This window comes from Anneissia japonica, unplaced genomic scaffold (genome assembly GCF_011630105.1).
Source record: "Anneissia japonica isolate Jap-2015-1 unplaced genomic scaffold, ASM1163010v1 scaffold376_len1572418_cov194, whole genome shotgun sequence".
Classification (NCBI taxonomy): Eukaryota; Metazoa; Echinodermata; class Crinoidea; order Comatulida; family Comatulidae; genus Anneissia; species Anneissia japonica.
Genome location: NW_022741166.1, coordinates 1508290 through 1527429, shown reverse-complemented (window position 1 = coordinate 1527429; position 19140 = coordinate 1508290). Strand labels below are relative to the sequence as shown.

The following is a 19140-nucleotide window of genomic DNA, read 5'->3' as shown; positions in this document are numbered from 1 at the left end:
CCGCCACTGATCACAGTGTGTAAGTATACTCCTCCTTCCCTGTGTGTAGTCCTGCTTTCATTAAAAGTACGATGTGAACAAGCTCTTCTTCCTGTTGTAAATACTTGTCTGATTTTAGATTTACATTTGCTAGAACTAATTGTTTTCTGTTGTAATTATTTTTCTTATTTTTGGAACGAGTTACCTCCTGGTATTAGGGAATGTGCAATAAATTCCACTAAATTTAAATATGTAATCAGGCAATATTTTTAAAATTAAATTAAATTAAATTTTAACTCTTAAACTAAATTTTTATTCTCTTGGTAAATCTAAATAAATAAAATAGAATAAAATAAACATAATATTACAAGGAATTATACTCGCTGATATTGCACCTATTGAAAATATAACAGCCTATTATAGGGTACTTAATTCTGAAATCTGATTCAATCTTACCTTTGAAATCTTCAGCTAACGTGAATTGATGCGCAATACGTTGGATTCTGCGGCGATGTCGATACACCATAAATGGGACAACTACCAACAGCAAAAGTGAAATCACAGCCAATGCTGGTAGAAACGCATACAGCGGAACACCCCTTTCTTTAATGGAGAATTAATAAAATAATAATAATTTTAAAAAAAATGGCTCTCTTGCATACATACATTAAAAGGAAAATACTGGAATATAACAATGCTGTGGGACCAATGGGTGGGCCTACGGTAGAGATATAGAAGCTAACGTAAGTTAACAGTTAGTCAGAAATAGAGTCAGAGCTTCAGACATCACAGTCCTTCCTCACAGGCAAATGAGTGAGGGTAGAAAAATGTCAGATAGTGAATGTGAGAAGACTTACACTAACAAAAGAATGACTATCTCGATCACGATAACGATCATGATGGCAAACGGCAATTTGTCGATGATGATGATGATAATAATGATAATAAATATAAAACTAATAGTGATAATCAAAATGTACATAATATGAGCCACTTACTACGCACGTTCGCCTTCAATATTGAGAATCCTGTACCGATATTATTGCTTGCAAAGCAACGAAGATTGGACTGGTCAAAATCAGTCGAAACATCCGGGATACTGAGTGTCTGCTCATCCGTTACTATGACGTCACCGTTAGGTTTTGAACACTCCCAACGGTATGTGATGGGAGTGGGATTACTTGAACCAATACACTGGACTTGCATTCTATCCCCTTCTAGTATATCGACGTAATTCGGCTGAAATTTTACTACAGGTTTATCTAAAATAATACGAAATATTAAAGTGTTGTAAGTTCTGTCATTACATTTTCTTATGTCCGTCCTGTATAAGAAGATGACTGAGGCAATTGTACTCAACATCTTTCAGCCCTCTGGGTTAAAACAATATCAACCAAATGTAGAAGAACCTGAGAAAAAAAATCTGATAATATTACAAACCCAAAAACTTACAAGTCACATTCAAACGCATCGATTTTTCTGCGTCATCAAATTCATTGCTTTTTGCGCTACATGTCAGGTATTTCAAATTATGTTCTCGGTTTACAGGAAACGTTATGGTGTTTCTTATTTCGAACAGTGAATCTGTTTCTATCAACTGTAAATTGTGTCGAGCATCATTTAATTCCTCGTCTCCAAATTTCCACTTCAGTTCAGGAACAGGTCTGACCTTATATACCACACAAGTCACACTGACCAAGGCATTTTCTTCCACAACTAATGTACTGCCATCTAACTCTATCATGGGATATTCCCCGGAAGGCGGTACAGCAATTGTTACATAGGATTCAGCAAATGTAATGTCGTCTTCTTCGAACGTATGACCAACAAAACACCGATAAACAGCTTCGTCCTCAATATTAGCATGAATTTTAGTCAGCGTTGATTCACCAGTTATGGGGTTCAAGTATATTGTGAAATTTCCAGTGTTGTTTCGAATGACAGTGCCATCATTAACGGAAGTAGTATTTCGCGTCCACTTAACTGTTCCTGCGCGTGCACGAACTTGACATGTTAGTGTAATATTTGATCCGTAAAATACCGTTTGATTCGTAGGAAATTTTGTGAATGGATTTGGAAGATCTAAGAAGAGAACAAAAAACGCCACTTAGATTTTTATACAGTAAGTAAAGTTCAATATATATCACCAGGATATACTCATCCCAAGCTAATGAATTCTTACCATAAATTATAATATTGACTTCTCGAATTATTGTCTGATTAGCAACGCATTGGTAAACGTCATTGTAGTATTCTGTCACGTTGTTTATATGATAAACCAATTGAACTGGTCTGGAAAAAATATAATACGAAGATTGTAAGTAAAAATATTAGATAATAATGCCAATTGTCTTCAAAATTAGCATATATTACATATACAAAGCCTTATTGACATGCGAATAGATTCAGAGAAATGATTGTGTAGCTTTATACAATTCATATACAGTCTTTCATTCCTTCGTCAAATCGAAAGTGCAAAGACGGTAACTCACTGCGTCGTTCGACGATCGTACGACGAAGTGACGCCATCTGCTGATTGTCGGTGACGGTCTGAACGGATCGTCAATCAATCCGTTGAGCGTGCGTCGTGGCATTTCGTTCGACAACAGTCGGCCGCACTGTGAGTGCCTGGCTTTAAATTTACGAATATACCTTTGCTCATAATAGCACACGTGCTAAGTCTATGTGTCTAAATGCAAACATACATTAAAAAAAAGTAATAGGCCTACATAAAAATAACTGTGTAAGTCGCATTACATAATACCTGTAGGCATAAATAAATTACTGTAAATAGATTTACATTTACACATATTTTTGAATCTTGATAATTGGAAAAGAAATTACTTTGGGACATAATCTACAGAGAGATATCGTCTTGTAGTATTTTTTAAAACGGCATTATTTCGCTTCCATATAACTGGTAAGTTTGTTTGTGTAAATCCATATGCTGTGCAGTTCACTGTAAGAGGTGTTCCCCATTTAATGTACAAACTCTCAACACCAATTTCCAGATATGGATCGACTGCAAATGTAAAAAAGAGATTAATTTATTACATAAAAAATTCAAACGATGAATGCGGCCTGATGCGGTACGCCACGCCTGCTCATGACTGACGCTGCGCGTCTTAAACAGCAGTGGTGGACCTTGCCTAGCATCCGGCTCTATTTCTACCCCTCCTGTATACTCTTACAGTTTTGGGACAGGGGATACGAAAAGAAAACACTACCCTAGGGGGTCCGGGGTTATGGATTTTTTTTCCTAAACGATCGAAAATAAGCTCGAGGCGTTTTGGGCGATCAAAAATTTCTTTTTCTTTCTTCCTTTTTTAAAATCCGCCCCTGTAGGAGGTCGGCTTTACCCACCAGAAGCAGAAGTGGCAATTAAATTAAATCCTCAATGGGGGTCCGCTTCAGGAGCAGTACAGCTCCAATTGGACAGTATATCTGAAGTCAACACCCTAGTTTAATAAATAGTGAAGAAAGTGCGTTCTTCAAAGGGCGGATAGTCTATATATGATGTGATACACGGTCTGTGTACACGATGGTAATGGTTAAAATGTGTCTTCCGAAAGATAAATGCAGTAGGCCCATAATGTATATTTATGAAGGAGAGTAGATTGATGAAACGGGGACGAAAAGATCCACAAGAACAATGCTTATACTAAGTATTCAATTCACTGAAATGTAAGGAGTTACCGGTAATGTCTTAAAACAATTTGAACGTACGTTTCTCACAGTAGTCTCCAGCGAATCCCTTTGGGCATATACATGCCCCGTTGAAACTGTGACACTGAATGTTTTGTGTGCAGTTGCATGTGTTACTACATCTGGCTCCATACATACGTGGCGGACATCCTATTGTTGAAACAACAAAAAGTTATGTTATTATTTTGGTGACGCAAAATCAGCAAATAATGCAGCGGTCTGTCAACTACAACAGAAATAGGAAAACATGCCAAGCCCAAAACTGTTTCCACACTATCAAATTGTCTTTGACAAAAAGCTGTATTTTATGTCCATATATAGTCATGATGTGCTTATATATGGTCATGATGTGATGTCATCATGACCATATTTATGTTTTGTCAAATATAATTTGATAGTTTGGACAGTGCATTAGATCAAAACTTTACTGAATCAATTCAATTATTACAAACCGATGATGTGGTCCTAACTGGTTGTTATGATCACTAACAGACCTCCTACTTAACAAATCATTCTGGAAGTGGAAGTTATTATAACAACACATATGCAAATTTATCAGTGACGTATATCTACCATGTGCATGCCTAAATAGCTTCACATCTCTCTTTCTCACCGACGTATTTTTAACCCGAATGATGTTATTTTTTTTAAAACTCTATCTTTGATTAGATGACGTGGAAGCAAGCTCCTGGGAGTTGCATTTCATTGCTATAATTATGATCTGTTGCTCCTTTCACCTTATGTATTAAAACCGTTTTTTTTTTTTTTGTTTTTTTTTTTGAATTAATAATAGGCCTATAGTTGAAAAAATAGTCTCTTTCTGTTTTGAGTTGGCTTCCTATAATTTTATTGAGCTGTCACTTGCTAATGTTGCGCATAATTATATATACTTCACCTTTATCTGAACTTTTTTCTTTTAAAATTTTCTTTTTCAACATTCGGTGACGTTTCATTCCTATTTTTATCTCTTTGGTATAGTACATTATATTGGGGCTGCAGTCTATAACATGTTATTACCTTCACAACAATAGGCTAGTTATTATAATAATTGATGGTAAAACTTAAAATAATCTTTAAGGACATTTATTTCTCTTCTCCACACTAGCTTTCACACCTATACCAAAGAAATGTTATTACTCTAGTGCGCTACTCTCGTACGTACATATATGACTTGTTCCCTCTAAACTGCTACGCTGCGCGGTACATACTTTTTGATGTCTTTGAAGTTTACCACTCAAACTTACTCAAGGTCATACGCACTTTGCATATAGGCCTAATATTTCCAATATGATACTAATAATAATACATACCATTAATTTCTATAGTATAAGACACTTTCGGTGTTTTACTGACTCCGCCAAATTTTGTAAAAATATCAGCAGTGCATATTCCTGTAATTCTGCCCTCAACGACAAGATGTGGGAAGAATGTGTGTATAATCATGTTGTGATGCCATGGCAAGTTGAAGGGAACATTCTCACGAAAAGGTTTATCGATGTATTCTAGAAGAAAAAATATCAAGCAAACAAATATTTACTACTATGGCTATACATTATGAAAATATATAGATCAACGGTGGTTCCCACAGGACGTAATGGATGCTTTTGCAGCTACGTCGCGTTCTACTACTACAACGAAAAAATCCTAATCAGACATTGAAATAACTTGCAACAACTATTAAATTAAAATTATTATTTGTATTTATTATTTTGCAAAAATCGTAATGGTTTGAAACATCCCCATCCCAATTGCCTTCCACTCTTGTTTAATTTCCTTTCTCCTACACTGACATCATTTAATTGTACAAAGACAGTTGTAGGGCATTTAAGAATTCGACGTCATTACTTTACAGTATATTTTGTTCCTCTAATAATATTTTTTCAGGCAATTCCGGAATAAAAAAAAGAAAGATACCACTACTAATATTAATATCAATTCTAGAGGTCGAAACAATATAGGAACGTGCTTTTACCATCGACGAGCATTTACCGCCATTTTCAGGCAATTTTTAATAAAGTAAAAAGAAATTCAAAAGAAAACTAGTCACACTTAATGAATTCATTACTCTAAACCCAGAGGAGGGGCACGTTATTGTTTGTTGGTGGTCGATGCAAGGTGAAACTTTCAGGTAAGTGTACGTCCATATAAAGAAGTAGGTTCAGATAATGATTTAAACTTCTAGGGGACTTATTAAAACATACCACTGTGACCAAGTGACGTCAAAGTAAACTCAGGAAGCGAAGATTTAATCTCTTGGTCCTGCCATTCACAATGAACTTGTAATGGAGAATTTTTGAGAAAATACTGTAGGAACACGTAATCTTTTTTGATGTTCAGGAAAACATGGATACCACCTATAGAAATACAATGTGTTCTGACACGAATATCCATATACAGGTATACATAGTAAATAGTATTAAAATTAAGCTGCGTAATACCGTAAACACGATACAAATAAATAGATAAATAACAATAGTAATAATACTATTATTATAACAGTGCTAGAATAGGAACGTGATGCTATAATAATCGTATTCTTAAGCATATTGTTTGATAAACAATATTCTGGCAAGATCTTATAGTTTTAAACGTCTTTCCACTTCTATGTTTTCGTCCTTGTTCCTTTTTAAATTTTATGTCTGTACAGTTTGTTGATTATTGATCGAATAAATAATTCAATTGAATTGAATCAAGCACAGCCCTTCAACAAATAGAAAAACAATAAGAATGCTCGAATAAGAACACATTTATCTATTTGTTTGTACATGTACATATATCTATATACTGGTGTATAATGGATGTTTATACATCGTATAAAGTGTTTATGAGGGCCAATGTCGTAGCCAGGATTTTCGAACAGTGCGAGACAATATCAAGGTGGATCAACTTTACGCGTAAATTCAACTAATGTGGACCCATTTTCTTAAAAGTTAACCCATTTTACGCAAAAATATGAAAAAATCTGGGCCTATTTTCTTTAAATTCTATATATTTTAGGCTAAAATAGGAAATCTGGACCCATTTTCCAAAATGAACTCCTTTTATGCATAAAATTGCATAAATTGAACCCATTATTAAAAATGTGGACCCATTCTTTTGGACCCATCAACAAATTTGTGTGGGACTATCCCAATAGCTGGCTGCGACACTGATGAGGGTATATCAAAATATACCGATATGTTATATCACAAGTTATATGTTACGGATTATACGCAGTTGGCCTACGTCCAGGCTAAGGCTAAGGTCTATTTTTGAAATCAATACATTTTCGATTAATTTTATTATAAATGAATTTAGTAATGAAACCAATAATCAACGAAATATGGTGGTAGAAAACACATAAACGTATTTAAAAAAAAAACTATCGCTCACACATTCCATCCACATAATGCGCTTGACGAACAAGTTGTGGTGTGACTCCTAGGTTAGTATAGTTCAGGTCCACGGTAGCTAAACTGTTGATCTAAAAAAAGTTAAAACACCAATTATCACCTCCCTTTATTGCAAATTTTAAAAGAAAAACCAAATTTATTAAAAACAAAGTAATTCATATATTAAGTGTGTGTTTTATCTGATACGTTCGTAGGCTTATTTCTATAAATAAATTTTAGCTCTAAATTTCAGTTCTATCCGCAATTACGGATAGAAAAACGCACCTATCTTTTTGATCAGTAAAAGGAAGTTTTAATGTTTGGCAAACGAATCAACAATTAGCAATGACTACATGTTGCGGGAGGCTTGGAATCCCTGTGTTCTTAAACCATGGCCTGGTCATTTGCTTTCAGGTCAGTAAATAAGCCTAAAAATAGCAGATTTGACGAGATTTTAGTGGTCACTACTTACAAGTTTCGGATCCGATGGGCTTTCTCGAAAGCATGATAAATCATAGCTTAAGCTTGTAACTACACTTAAAATACAAGAGAGACTTACAAGCTTAGAAAACACATCTACTGAGTATATCATTCTCTCAGGCTCTAATATTCTGCGTTATAATATGCTCAGGTCGCAGTAGGTTCATGCAGACTGAGAGGTGTAGGATAGGCCGATTATTATAAGCGGTTATTTCCTCATCTAATCTGTTCCGGGCTGTTCACATTTGGTTTCCAAGTACGTTTCAAACATTCCACTACGCCCAGAACGTGGTCGGTAACTGGTATCACAGTATACAATGCAAGTCCCGAAATTAATGTTTGCTATCATTTTGGTGGCAATCATCTATACATGTTCTTCAGCCCATGGCTACTGTCACCGGGAACGGGTTAACATTCAGTCGGAGGTAGGTTGCAATTATACATACAGCATACCAAAAATAATTGTAAGTATTTTTAAAGTAATATGCTACAATATAATGGATAGCTACAATTAAATATGTATTTGCGAATAACCGGTTGTTAACCATGTACAAAAAGAATAATATCAGGCCACTGGCGAGAAAGTCTAAACAAAATAGGGACGAATTTACATGTATTGATGGATATAGATATAATAATGGTTTTAGGTATTTGAAATAAAGTTTCCAAATTTAGATTAAAATATTGCAAAACTTTCTGCTGACTACAAACTTTCTTGCAAAATTTGCACATTGTTGTTGTTCACGCGGTTTAAAACTGCACAAGGTTCAAATCGCCTTGCACACAATCCAAGCCTCTCATCAATTTGAAAAAGCCGTCCAATATTATGCATTTATGTGACCTCGTTTCCTAAAATACTGGTACGTCAACTTTTTATTAAAGGTGTAATATTAAGTATGCACTGGACACTATTACTGAGGAAATACAGTGATGAACAAAAAACATGAAGACGGAACTTGTTGGTATAATTTCCCACTTTTATTTGTTCTATCATATTTTTTCTGTTTCGTCAATTTACGCTCACTCTTAGCAATTCGATGTTATAATGTACACGTGATTTTCAATTTGATAACAAATAACATCTTGCACCGTACTGGAACTGTACAATAGAAAAGAAGACATAGACTTGGAGCTCGGAGCAAGTCTACTCAGGACTGCACGAATACCATACCTCGTCTCATCAAAATCTGTTTTCATTATCAAACATAAACATATTACCTCATAGTTGTTTAATCAGTTGGTTAGTTGATGCAATAACCTTAATTGATGGGTTTTTTTTTAAAGAATACTTCCTTGTTATATGCTGATGTCAACATATCAACACTAAACCGAGATTTTGAAACAACCGAAAATAGCTTTGATGTGCTGTATTTCATTGATCAACCATGTGAGAATTCATTCGTACTAAAAAAAGTTTACATCTTCATATACCGATACTTGATATTTTCTTGATATTTTGAAAATATGTCTGAGCATTACATAAATTTATATAATGTTTTCATGTTAAGTTAACGGTATAAAAATGCATGTACTAGACCTAGCATGTTTGCAGCTGTAGCAGTAGTAGCAGCACAGCGGTAGTTCGCTAGTAGTAGCACAAGGAAACAGTTAAGCTCTTAGGTAGTGCTGTAGCACTGAATCTATAGCAGCAGTGGAACTCTAATAGTAGGCTAGTAGAGCCTAGTTGTTGTAGCGTCTATCATAGTTACCGTATCCATGAAAAGAAACTTTTAATAATTACAGGTACTCTAAACATCTATATGAACATTAAAAATGTAACTCTATCGGAATCCTTTTCCGAAGCGATCCCCAATCTTATAATGCAGTGCAAGATTCCTGATCCATTAATTCAAACAAGCGTTCCGTATTCAGCGATAGTACGCGTTGGAAATCGCTCGGTAAACGGTACGTGGTTTGGTTTTTTTTTAAATCTTAGATTTATGTTCCCACTAGGCTTTAACTACACTCAAAATTTTAAAAGAATCGTACTGATTCACAAATAGAATCCTGCAGCGGTGCCTAAATGCATTCTTCATTAGAATCAAATTGATGATGGGTGACGATCATTTTGATTCAGGACTAGAATCAAATAGGTATGAACTGTGATCCTATTATATAATCAATATGATTGTGTCACAGAATCAAATTGATTCTACAATAGAATCAATACGATTCTGTCACGATATCTAAAATGAATATATGATAGAATCAATGTGATTCTGTAACAGAATCAAATTGACTATCATAGAACCATTATGATTCAATCACAGAATCAAAGTGATTCTATCTGAGAACCACTTTAATCATGTCATGAAAGTAGATGAAATTTACTTTCAAATACCATGCGAACCCATAGAAAAAGTTACTACACTGGACAACTGTGGCCGAATTTATCCCATTGTGTGCAAAATTCTAGGCTCTGTTCCTGTGCTTAACGGCGTGTGCGTGGGCGTGGCAACTCAGATGCGACAAAGTTTTTCATATGTATATCTCAAAAATGCAGTAAGTTTTGTTATGTAGAATATGTGTGAAAATATTATGTCTAGCATGTCTGCAGATGAAGAATGTAACCAACTTCACGGTGGCAAAAGTGATCCCTGATCGAATACCCATTTTCATCTGAAAAAACACACAAAGATTAGAGTATTTCAACAGTTTATTACTTTTATTAACATCAAATAGCTGAGTGCGCTATAACCATTAGGAAAAAACACAAATACAAATTTTTAAGTACAAACTCCAGTAATATTAGTTCCACACAACACAGCATAACAAACTTATTCAGCAATATGGATCAAATGAATGGTAGTGCAAAATATAACTGCTATGATATTTTCCCAATTCAAAATCACATAGAAATAGCATTTGTAAGTATAACACAAACACAAGCTCCGTAGTTTAGTGGTTTTGGAAACAGGCTAGTTACCTGGATTCTCACCCAAATAAAATGTTTTGCAAGTATTCGATACAACAGTGGGTCACCTACATATCTATTGCTAATTACAGCTGCCTAGACCCAAGTAAATTTGACAAGCAGACTAATTATGTCATTATTAAATTTAAATAAAAAAAAAATTTGCCAGTTATTTGGACCGGTATCAAAAGCACAATTTTAGATACCGGTAAGTAGACTGGAGCCACTATCACTGCTGCCTAGATCTACAGCGAAATTAGTAAAGCACACTCCATAAATTATCACCGAGATGCAGGGAAGTATGCCGGTGGTTAATAATTAATTTATTAAAGTATAACTCTTCAATTAAATATTATTTTAAAGCAGATGGATTTTTTTTAATGTTTGGTTATTCGTCCCAAAAGGGACAGCAACTTCGGGGTCGACTTTAATTGATCATCGTGACCCACCAATACCTTTTGGATGAAGGTCATAGTCACTCCAATTCTTGGAGGATAGGCAATGTTAAACACAAAATAACAGGTTATCAGTAGGGCAACAGCTTCAATAAAAGAAGATACCTCCCCTAGCATCTCTTCTTCTGCCCATACAGAAAATTGCTTACAGTCAATGAGCGGACCAGTGAACACAATCACAGGGAATGTCTTCCTAGAAGCTGTTCCCGGTTCTTCATGAATTAGAAGCTTGATATCTTCGTTTAGTTGAAATGGAAGACTCAAAATCCCCAAACAGTGAGCAGCATCTGCCATAAAAAAGTTACAAATAAAAAAAAAAATGTAATTAGAAAAACAGATACAATAATAACAGTGATCTTTTAGTAAAGCCCAGACATTAATGGAATTGCCTGTAGTATAAGCTTCTGGTAATCCAGTGGTCACAAATTTATCAAACTACAATGTCTCAAATTATTATTTGGTCCTTGTAATATATGTAAATTGTAAGCATTCAAGTGGATTCATAAGTTTAAACAGGCCTATCATATTTTTTTTAAATATCTGTGGAGAGAAGAGCACTCAAAATAAAATTTAAAAAAAAAAAATATTACTGCATGTGTGCTTACATTTTCGATCATCGTCATTGTCAACCTCCAGCATTTTTTCCTTTATTTCAGTAATAATTTGTGGTTGCTGCTTCTCAAATTTCCCTCTCGGCCTAGGCAGTCGTGATAGGGGCAAAAGATATGTATCTGTCCTACAGTTTATCTCATCTTTTGCATTACGGCCAGTGAGTCTCACAAATTCTGCAAAAAGCTGAAACAAAATGCTGAAGTTCAGATCAGATGCATCCACAAACATACTTTTTAAAAATGAAATACACTTATTTAGAAGTTAAATTTAAAGGTCTCTCACTTTCAGTAATGGGATAGTGTTCATATTTCAAAATAGGTGTTGATAAATGTACCGCAGATGATGGGCTATAGCCAACAAAATGAAAATATTGGGAGCACTTTGCAGAACTGTGGTTCCTATGGAAAATGGACACACAAAATGAAGAAATACTATAGAAGATTAAAAAAAAAAGACTTAAAAAGACACACTTGTTGGCAATAATATGAAGATAGTACCATACCGTAAATAAATGCACAAAAATGAGAGTATATGAAACACAAATTTTTAGGGAAAGTAGAGGAAGACATGAGTCAAATTTCTACAACTGATGTAAACTGCCAGGAGCTGTCAACTACTAAAGTATTCAGGACTGAAGCTGATTGGGATACACAATTCGTAACTCACATCACAAACTAACACAATCAAAGTGGATTTAGTTAGTTTGTGCAATTAAAAATTGTGCCAAAAATGCGCTGTTGCTGTTATGGACTTTTCAAGTGGAAAAGAATAAAAATATGCGCTCGTTTAATCGCACTTCTTTAAATTCACAATTTACTTTGACAGTACAGTTTGTGATGTGAGCGACAAATTAGTCAATTCATATAAAGGCCAGGACACAGAGAGGATATATTATCATATGTGTAATGAATTAAAATATTTATTGGTGTTAATACTTTGATAATTCCTAACAAAAATCAGTGACAGTTGACATCTTTGAAATTATCACGACTGTTGTTGTAACCAATTAATATGACACTAAAAAACAAAATGTTTTTACTTCATTACCAGGAAAAAAACATTTTTGTGGCATTAAAAAAACAATGTTACCTTATCTGATTTTGACTTCAAATAAACATGATTTAATATGAATTGAACAACGAGCAAATCATTGCACGGTTTCAAAACGGGGGTGGAAAAGAAAATGTAGTGAATGCTATTGATGAACAAAATACTACCTTTATATCAGCATGTCCCAGGTTTAGATAAAAATATATGTTGGGGGAAAAAAAAAGAAAAAAAAAAGAAAATCCGGATTTTCCCAAAAGTGATGAGGGAGGGGGTGATAAACTAATAATTTTTTTTTTTTATCGGGCCTAATTAAGATGAAGGTACATTTCAGTCAAGAGCTAACAAGGAAATCTGGAATACACAGGCTGAAGCTGGCACGGATAATATGGATTTTGCTCGTGTTTAAGGAATCGACAGGCACTCTCTTCTTAACCAATTGAGCTATTATCATGTGTCTCAATGGTTACCATCTGATGCATTTCATGACCTTTTTGAGGGAATAAATCCTACTATTTTACAGACATTACTTGGACACTTCGTGGACCAAGGGCATTTTACCTATGCAGAGCATAGGTGTTGCCAACTTTATATTTGCTGAGGTTGCTAAAAAAAATGCTATCAATATTCTCGGATCAACCACAGGCACCATGAAAATTACATTCACAAACTTGGTGCGTGCTTTCTACGATTGCTTCCTTTGATGATAGGGTCATTGATACCATTTGGAAATGGAGATTTGGATTTCTTGCTAGAAACAATTGATTTGGTTGAGACAATTCTAAATCCAGCCAGAGTGCACATGATGTTATGTTTCCAAAGGGGTTAAGTCTAGAACTTCTTAGAAATGATGTTATGAAAGCTGATTCAACAATTTACCTAAAAGGCATTATGATCTATTATCCATCCCAAATATATGCCTTTTTACTAGATAGACGGTTTGTGTAAAATTAAAAGATTTTTAGGATTATAAAGAGCATACCGACAGCAGATGAATGGCAAATGATGTATTTATTGCATAAATTACCGTATATGCTATTTACAAACTAATATTAAAATTGTGTAAAAATCTTGATTTGTGAGTAACCTTAAAATCCTTGGGTTTTTGTGCATCTTATCCATAATAAAATTAGCAAATGAAAAATTATCCTCAGTCTCCTGTCCATCAATGACCTGTACATTTCCCTTAAGCCCACTTTACACAGTGAGTGACCTTGTTAGTTACACCATGGTTACACTGTGTAAAGAATCAATCCATGACAGTACTATTATGCCTCATTTAAGGATGCTCAGTTGTTTTATGGGTCATAAATCTTTATTAACATGTTAAACACTAATTCAACTTCACACCTGACCAGTGGTGTATTGAATGGTCAGATACTCCATAGGACTTGTGCGCTTAATGATAGGTGCAGATCAGAGGGGAGGTGTGATGAGGTACACAGTTTTGCATAACACTGATCAGTTTACACAGTGTAAACTAAAGTCACTCACTGTGCAAAAAACTCTAAAGGAGATTTACATGTCATGATGGACAGGAGACTCACGGATAACTTATCATTTGCCAATTTTATTACAGATGGACAAAAACCCACGGACTTTAAGGTTACTCACAAATCAAGATTTTTACACTAATTATAATATTAGTTTGAGAATAGCATATACGGTAATTTATGCGGGGGACCACCCCCCCCCCCCCCCCCCCCCGGGAAAACGCGGGATGATCGCCGACCGGCACCCCAAAAAGCTGGTGACATCCCTACAAGCGAGTATTAGCGTGCACCATGGAGGGATTATTGTGCACACTACACATTCCCTTCTGTCTGGGCTCCCCGCTGGCTCCGTCATTCATCATCATTCATAGCCTGCTACACAGCAGTACTTAGGCCTACCCTAGGCCCTAGTACTAGCAGCCTCTCTCACCCTATAGCTAGGCCTAGGCCTAGGCCCTAGGCCTATATTTTATAGGCCAGGTCTTATGGACGCTAAACTTAGATCACAGGATGAATATTAGGCCTAATTATTAAAGTATACTGTAAAACTAAAATATTTGTTTTTCTGTAGTGCACTTACCAATGAACAGCAGGACGAACAATCTTCGAATGCACCAGGCAGCTCGTTCCCCCTTCGAGAAAAAAAAGCGCGCGCATATCTTGGCTCCCAGCCATGGGCGCGCACCATACGCGCGCACAATGCGTAATCGGGATCACGTCTGCTGATCATCGATCTGAGCTTGGGGTAGACTCAAAATCAGAATTTATGGAGATAGAATGATTCTCATATAGAATACACGAGGCAAGATTCTATTTGTGAATCAGTATGATTCTTTTAAAATTTTGAGTGTATGTTTAAAAATGTTTATTAAGACCAATCAATGTTTTATGTGTCTCTTAAGCATTATCTTTAGTAACAGAGACATATTTGGAATGCTGATTCAGGATGCATTGTCATCATTACAACCAGTCACTACCATCGTCATCATCATCATACCATTTTCCCCATTATCACCACAAATCACCAACACCGTCACAACCATCACCGCTAGTACCAATAGTACCATCACCATAACGGGCATAATCATCAATCATAACCATCATCATCACCACCATCCTATAGGATGGCTATAGCCATCATCATAATCATGATCATCATCATTATCATCATAACCTTAAACCATCATCATCATATCACCATCATTACGCCACCACTATTTGATCATCAACAGCATCGCCTGCTTTAGATTCAAATATTGTCTTAAAATGAATATAGTAATTTCCTATTCCCTTACTTGTTTGTAAAAAAAAGCAGGACTAAATTGTTATCATTATTGTTGTCACATATTGCAATATTTATTTTTTAATTGACTTGAATTTTTGATAAAGTGCGACAGGAAATAACATACCAAAATAAACAATAGTTTATGTATCACTCACATAATTTACGTTGGTATATTTCAGAAGGGCCCGTGTTACCGAAGCATGACTTACCGGATTGGTTTGACGATTTGGTAATTCAGTTTTATTTTGAAAATCTTTTTGCGAAGGAGCATATTGTTGGAAGCTGTTTTCTGATGCTAAGACAAATACAAAATACAAATCTTGCAACTAGTTCTTTCAATATCAAAGTTTTAGGTAATTATTTAACTATGTTTACATGATCAGGTAGATGTTATAGCATTGAGAAAATATATTTCCCGACGAGTTCCATCTTCTCCGACAAGGGGCAACACCCACCTAAGACACACCATTGTTGGAGCAATTTTAAGAATATGCACCCCTAGATGCCCCATAATGGCTCTCACACAGCCCCATAGCTAAGTAGGCCAGAGGGCCATGCCCCTTGCTAAATTTTTGGCCCACTGTAAAAATCAAATTGATAATTGGATATGAAAAAATAAAAACAAAATAATGAGCAACAAATATATATACAGTTGCTACATCCTTATTTTATATTCAGTCCCAGCCCATTGGGTGTAGCCCTTCTAATACTTGGCCCCCTGACGAATTACTGACCGAGGTGACATTGGTCTTTGACATTTTCTTCCGAAATTTTAATGGTGTCTTTCTTTGATTATTATGTACAATTCCACTAAATTTTATGATGATCCATTCATTGGGGTTTGCGTAATTTTTATGACAAACTGAAAGAGATACAGACAGCAGTGTATACATAGCCTTCTTGGCGGGGGTAATAAAAATAAAAGGCATTATTCTTACAAAGGATCAGGGCTACATACAATTTGTGACTTTGCTACAAACATTATGTTTGTTGTAGGTTGTCCGCCACAAAAGTTTGGCTTGAATTGCAATGGAACATGTACGTGTAAGGCCGGGGTCCAGTGTCACAGCTTCAGTGGTGAATGTTTGTGTCCGAGAGGCCTACAGGGTGAAACATGTGATGAACGTAAGTTATTCTTTCATGTACATGGTGTTATGGCGCTTACTTTATCTCTAATTTCCAATATTCTGTGCATGTAACATTTGCAATAATATGCTTTCAATACATGACTCAAAACCTCAAGACTTACTTTGTATATGCATTTGATATTAAATCTTCCAATGTTTAATCCTGCATGTTATCGATATAAGTTCTGTACGGTTTCAATTTAAATCGTTGTTAGCAATAGTAATTGTAAAACTATAGCTTTGTTATTTCATCAGTCTGCTTAGCAGACATAATTGGAACGTCCATGTTTGAACATACAATTGTTTTCAAATTCAATATTATGGACCAACAGTCAGTCCGGTTTTGGACGTAAGGTCACCAGATGATGTATACCTTGTTTGGGGGTCAGATTATGAGCTGGTTTGTACTTCTCATGGCATTGCCCACGCCGACCTACAATGGATAAAGGCTGGGGAAAAGTTAGATGTCAACACAACGACTATTCCAGAACGTTATTTGCCTCAGTAAGTGTTCAGAATTATAGCGGTCGCTCTCCCATAAAATCAAGAAAGGGATCGTTTGAGTGCAACATTGATTACGTGACATAAAAAACTACCGTCTTGGGATTGCTTATGACTGCTATTACTTCAGTAACGATAATGACGATGATATGATGTTGATGATGATGATAATCATGACAATGATAATAATGGTAATGACGACTACGTCAACGACGATGATGATGCTGATACTGATGATGGTGATAAAGAAGTTGATATTGATGATGGGGATGATGATGACGATCATGTTGATTATGATGATGATGATATCTTTATTTACTTGACGGTATGTTTTTTTAATGATCAATAAATTAATGACGCATTCCGATACTTTATTATATTGTTTGGAATGAATAAAAAAAAGTATTTAGTAACACAGACAGGTTAATGAGTGTGCGTATGTAATGAATCGTATTAGAACTGTAGATTTTTTCAATCTTGAAAAAGGGGAGGCCTAGCGCCCATCCCCCTAAATTTTTTTTAAATTGTAAAAAAATTGAAGAAAAAAGAAAAAAAAAAAATTACATTCAAATTTTAAGCCTGAGATTGCCATTTCCGGAATTCTAGAGGTGACATAATCGTAAATGTTCTTACCTCAGCCCCAACCATGGTGAGGTATGAGGTGGTATAGACCTTCCATCTGTCAAAGTCCCTCCCTGGGCCTCCTGCTCACCTGCTCACCCAGACGTCTGTAGGCAAGTTGGCCTGTCAGTTGAAAGCCTCTTCACTAGTGCCCTCCACTCAGATTTATCTTAAGTCAAAGCCTTGATCTCTGCAAAGCTTTTCCTCTCCCATTTCGTGATATCTTTGATCGGATCTTCCCATCGTTTCCTACGTCGGCCTGTTGGTCTTTGGTCTTTTTGTTTTTGGTTTCCAATTATACATTCTTCCAATGCCATTCCTGGAGTCTGGCATTCTCAGAACATGACCATACTACATGAGTTGTTTTGCTGTAACTAAGCTTCAGGCCCGCCTTGGTAAGTTCAGTGTCCCATTGGTTCATGATGTTTTGAAGTCGTGTGATACTTTCCCCTGTCTGTGCTACGTCGTCAGCATGGTGTACGATAAGAATGGCCCCGGAAAAAATGGCCCAGGAAAAAATGGCTCCGGAAAAATGGCCCCAAATGACAGAGTAGGTAAAAATGGCCCCAATAATAAAATTCTGTATTAAAACTGATTTTTTAAAAATCATTATATGCATTTTTTAAACTGAAATATTTTAGTTTTTAAAAGGAATCTAACATCAAAAAATTGCCATTTACATTTTACTTTTTGCAGAAATTACATATTCAATGATAAAATATTCAAAGATAAAAAAAGCCATGAATAACAATTTTTATTTTTTTTCCATTTAAATGTTAAAAATTAGCAACAACATAATCAATAAATCAACAAATCATGCATTTATTAATACTAAAATAATTTATTTGTGGCCAATTTCAAGTAAGCGGAATCACAATTTTCCAGAAATTCAATCCGGGTATTGGTAAACCCCACAAACAATGAGTTTATATGAACATCAAATTATTATTATTATTTTTTTTTTTTTTTTTTTTTTTAGAAAAAGAGAGTTCTACAATCGTAATTAAAGGGTTTGGATGGGGTTCGCAGTATGTTTGGAGGTTTGTGGTGTATTCGCAAGTATTTTTTCACAAAAACCAAAAAATAGGTTCTTATAAATATTTAATTTTCTTATTGATATACCAAGTGAGTCAATCACAATTGAATTGTTTGGTTTTCTACAGTGTGTTTTAGGAGGTTTTGGGGATTTAGCAATACCATTTGATCCTACCATAATTACTTTACCCTCACAATTACACGCCATTTTAATTCTTAGCATAATTGCCATATTTACATAACTATGTATATAGTATATTATCTCAGTTTATATTATTTAGTATAGTTTTAGACACTTAAATTTAGTTGGCGGGGAGTAGAAACCAAGTATGCAATTAAATAAGTTGCTTAAATAAATGTATTCCTAATTATTCAGTTTACTTAAAAAAACAATATTTGATTAACATACTTCTTTGTAGTAACTCTAAGCAGAACATTTGTTGAAGTAAAGTAAGCCTCCCTTTTCCCATACATGAACTTGTCATTCAAACACACAATTGATCCACATGCTTTAA

At 35.1% G+C, this 19140-nt stretch overlaps 3 protein-coding genes across 5 annotated transcripts in view; 1 reads left to right on the top strand and 2 right to left on the bottom strand.

Annotated features, from left to right (window-relative positions):
• Positions 1-343: 343 nt before the first annotated feature.
• LOC117118602 lies at positions 344-7678 on the bottom strand. The gene is made up of 10 exons (XM_033263231.1): positions 7528-7678; positions 7057-7147; positions 5886-6038; positions 4995-5186; positions 3706-3834; positions 2824-3001; positions 2162-2271; positions 1432-2061; positions 978-1241; positions 344-582 (listed from the first exon to the last, which is right to left on the bottom strand). The coding sequence occupies exons 1-10, from the start codon at positions 7645-7647 to the stop codon at positions 344-346; spliced, it is 2106 nt and encodes a 701-aa protein (XP_033119122.1). The 5' UTR covers positions 7648-7678.
• Positions 7679-7822: 144 nt separating this feature from the next.
• Positions 7823-19140, top strand: part of LOC117118641 (interleukin-18 receptor 1-like) — a 22372-nt gene continuing 11054 nt past the window's right edge. Inside the window, exons 1-7 of one of the 3 annotated variants that reach the window (XM_033263298.1) lie at positions 7830-7960; positions 8418-8497; positions 8820-8922; positions 9279-9440; positions 15521-15694; positions 16338-16466; positions 16801-16972. In XM_033263298.1, coding sequence (XP_033119189.1) covers positions 9296-9440; positions 15521-15694; positions 16338-16466; positions 16801-16972 — 620 coding nt within the window. In that variant the 5' untranslated portion in view covers positions 7830-7960; positions 8418-8497; positions 8820-8922; positions 9279-9295. Of the gene's footprint in view, positions 7961-8417; positions 8498-8819; positions 8923-9278; positions 9441-15520; positions 15695-16337; positions 16467-16800; positions 16973-19140 lie in introns of all 3 variants that reach the window. The other 2 variants (XM_033263297.1, XM_033263299.1) reach the window with 2 other exon arrangements.
• Positions 10678-14899, bottom strand: LOC117118643. The gene is made up of 3 exons (XM_033263301.1): positions 14637-14899; positions 11510-11699; positions 10678-11191 (listed from the first exon to the last, which is right to left on the bottom strand). The coding sequence occupies exons 1-3, from the start codon at positions 14784-14786 to the stop codon at positions 10827-10829; spliced, it is 705 nt and encodes a 234-aa protein (XP_033119192.1). The 5' UTR covers positions 14787-14899; the 3' UTR covers positions 10678-10826.

What these genes read in the sequence shown, in the direction of transcription:
- LOC117118602 (XM_033263231.1), bottom strand. Translation starts at nt 7,647, where the DNA reads ATGATATACTCAGTAGATGTGTTTTCTAAGCTTGTAAGTCTCTCTTGT. An exon ending in TTATACTATAGAAATTAATG is followed by an intron (nt 3,835 to 4,994) that starts GTATGTATTATT and finishes TTTCAACAATAG; the next exon opens with GATGTCCGCCACGTATGTAT. An exon ending in ATTGAAGGCGAACGTGCGTA is followed by an intron (nt 583 to 977) that starts GTAAGTGGCTCA and finishes TCTCCATTAAAG; the next exon opens with AAAGGGGTGTTCCGCTGTAT.
- LOC117118643 (XM_033263301.1), bottom strand. Translation starts at nt 14,786, where the DNA reads ATGATCAGCAGACGTGATCCCGATTACGCATTGTGCGCGCGTATGGTG. An exon ending in GTTCGTCCTGCTGTTCATTG is followed by an intron (nt 11,700 to 14,636) that starts GTAAGTGCACTA and finishes ATTTTGTTTCAG; the next exon opens with CTTTTTGCAGAATTTGTGAG. An exon ending in CAATGACGATGATCGAAAAT is followed by an intron (nt 11,192 to 11,509) that starts GTAAGCACACAT and finishes TTTTTATGGCAG; the next exon opens with ATGCTGCTCACTGTTTGGGG.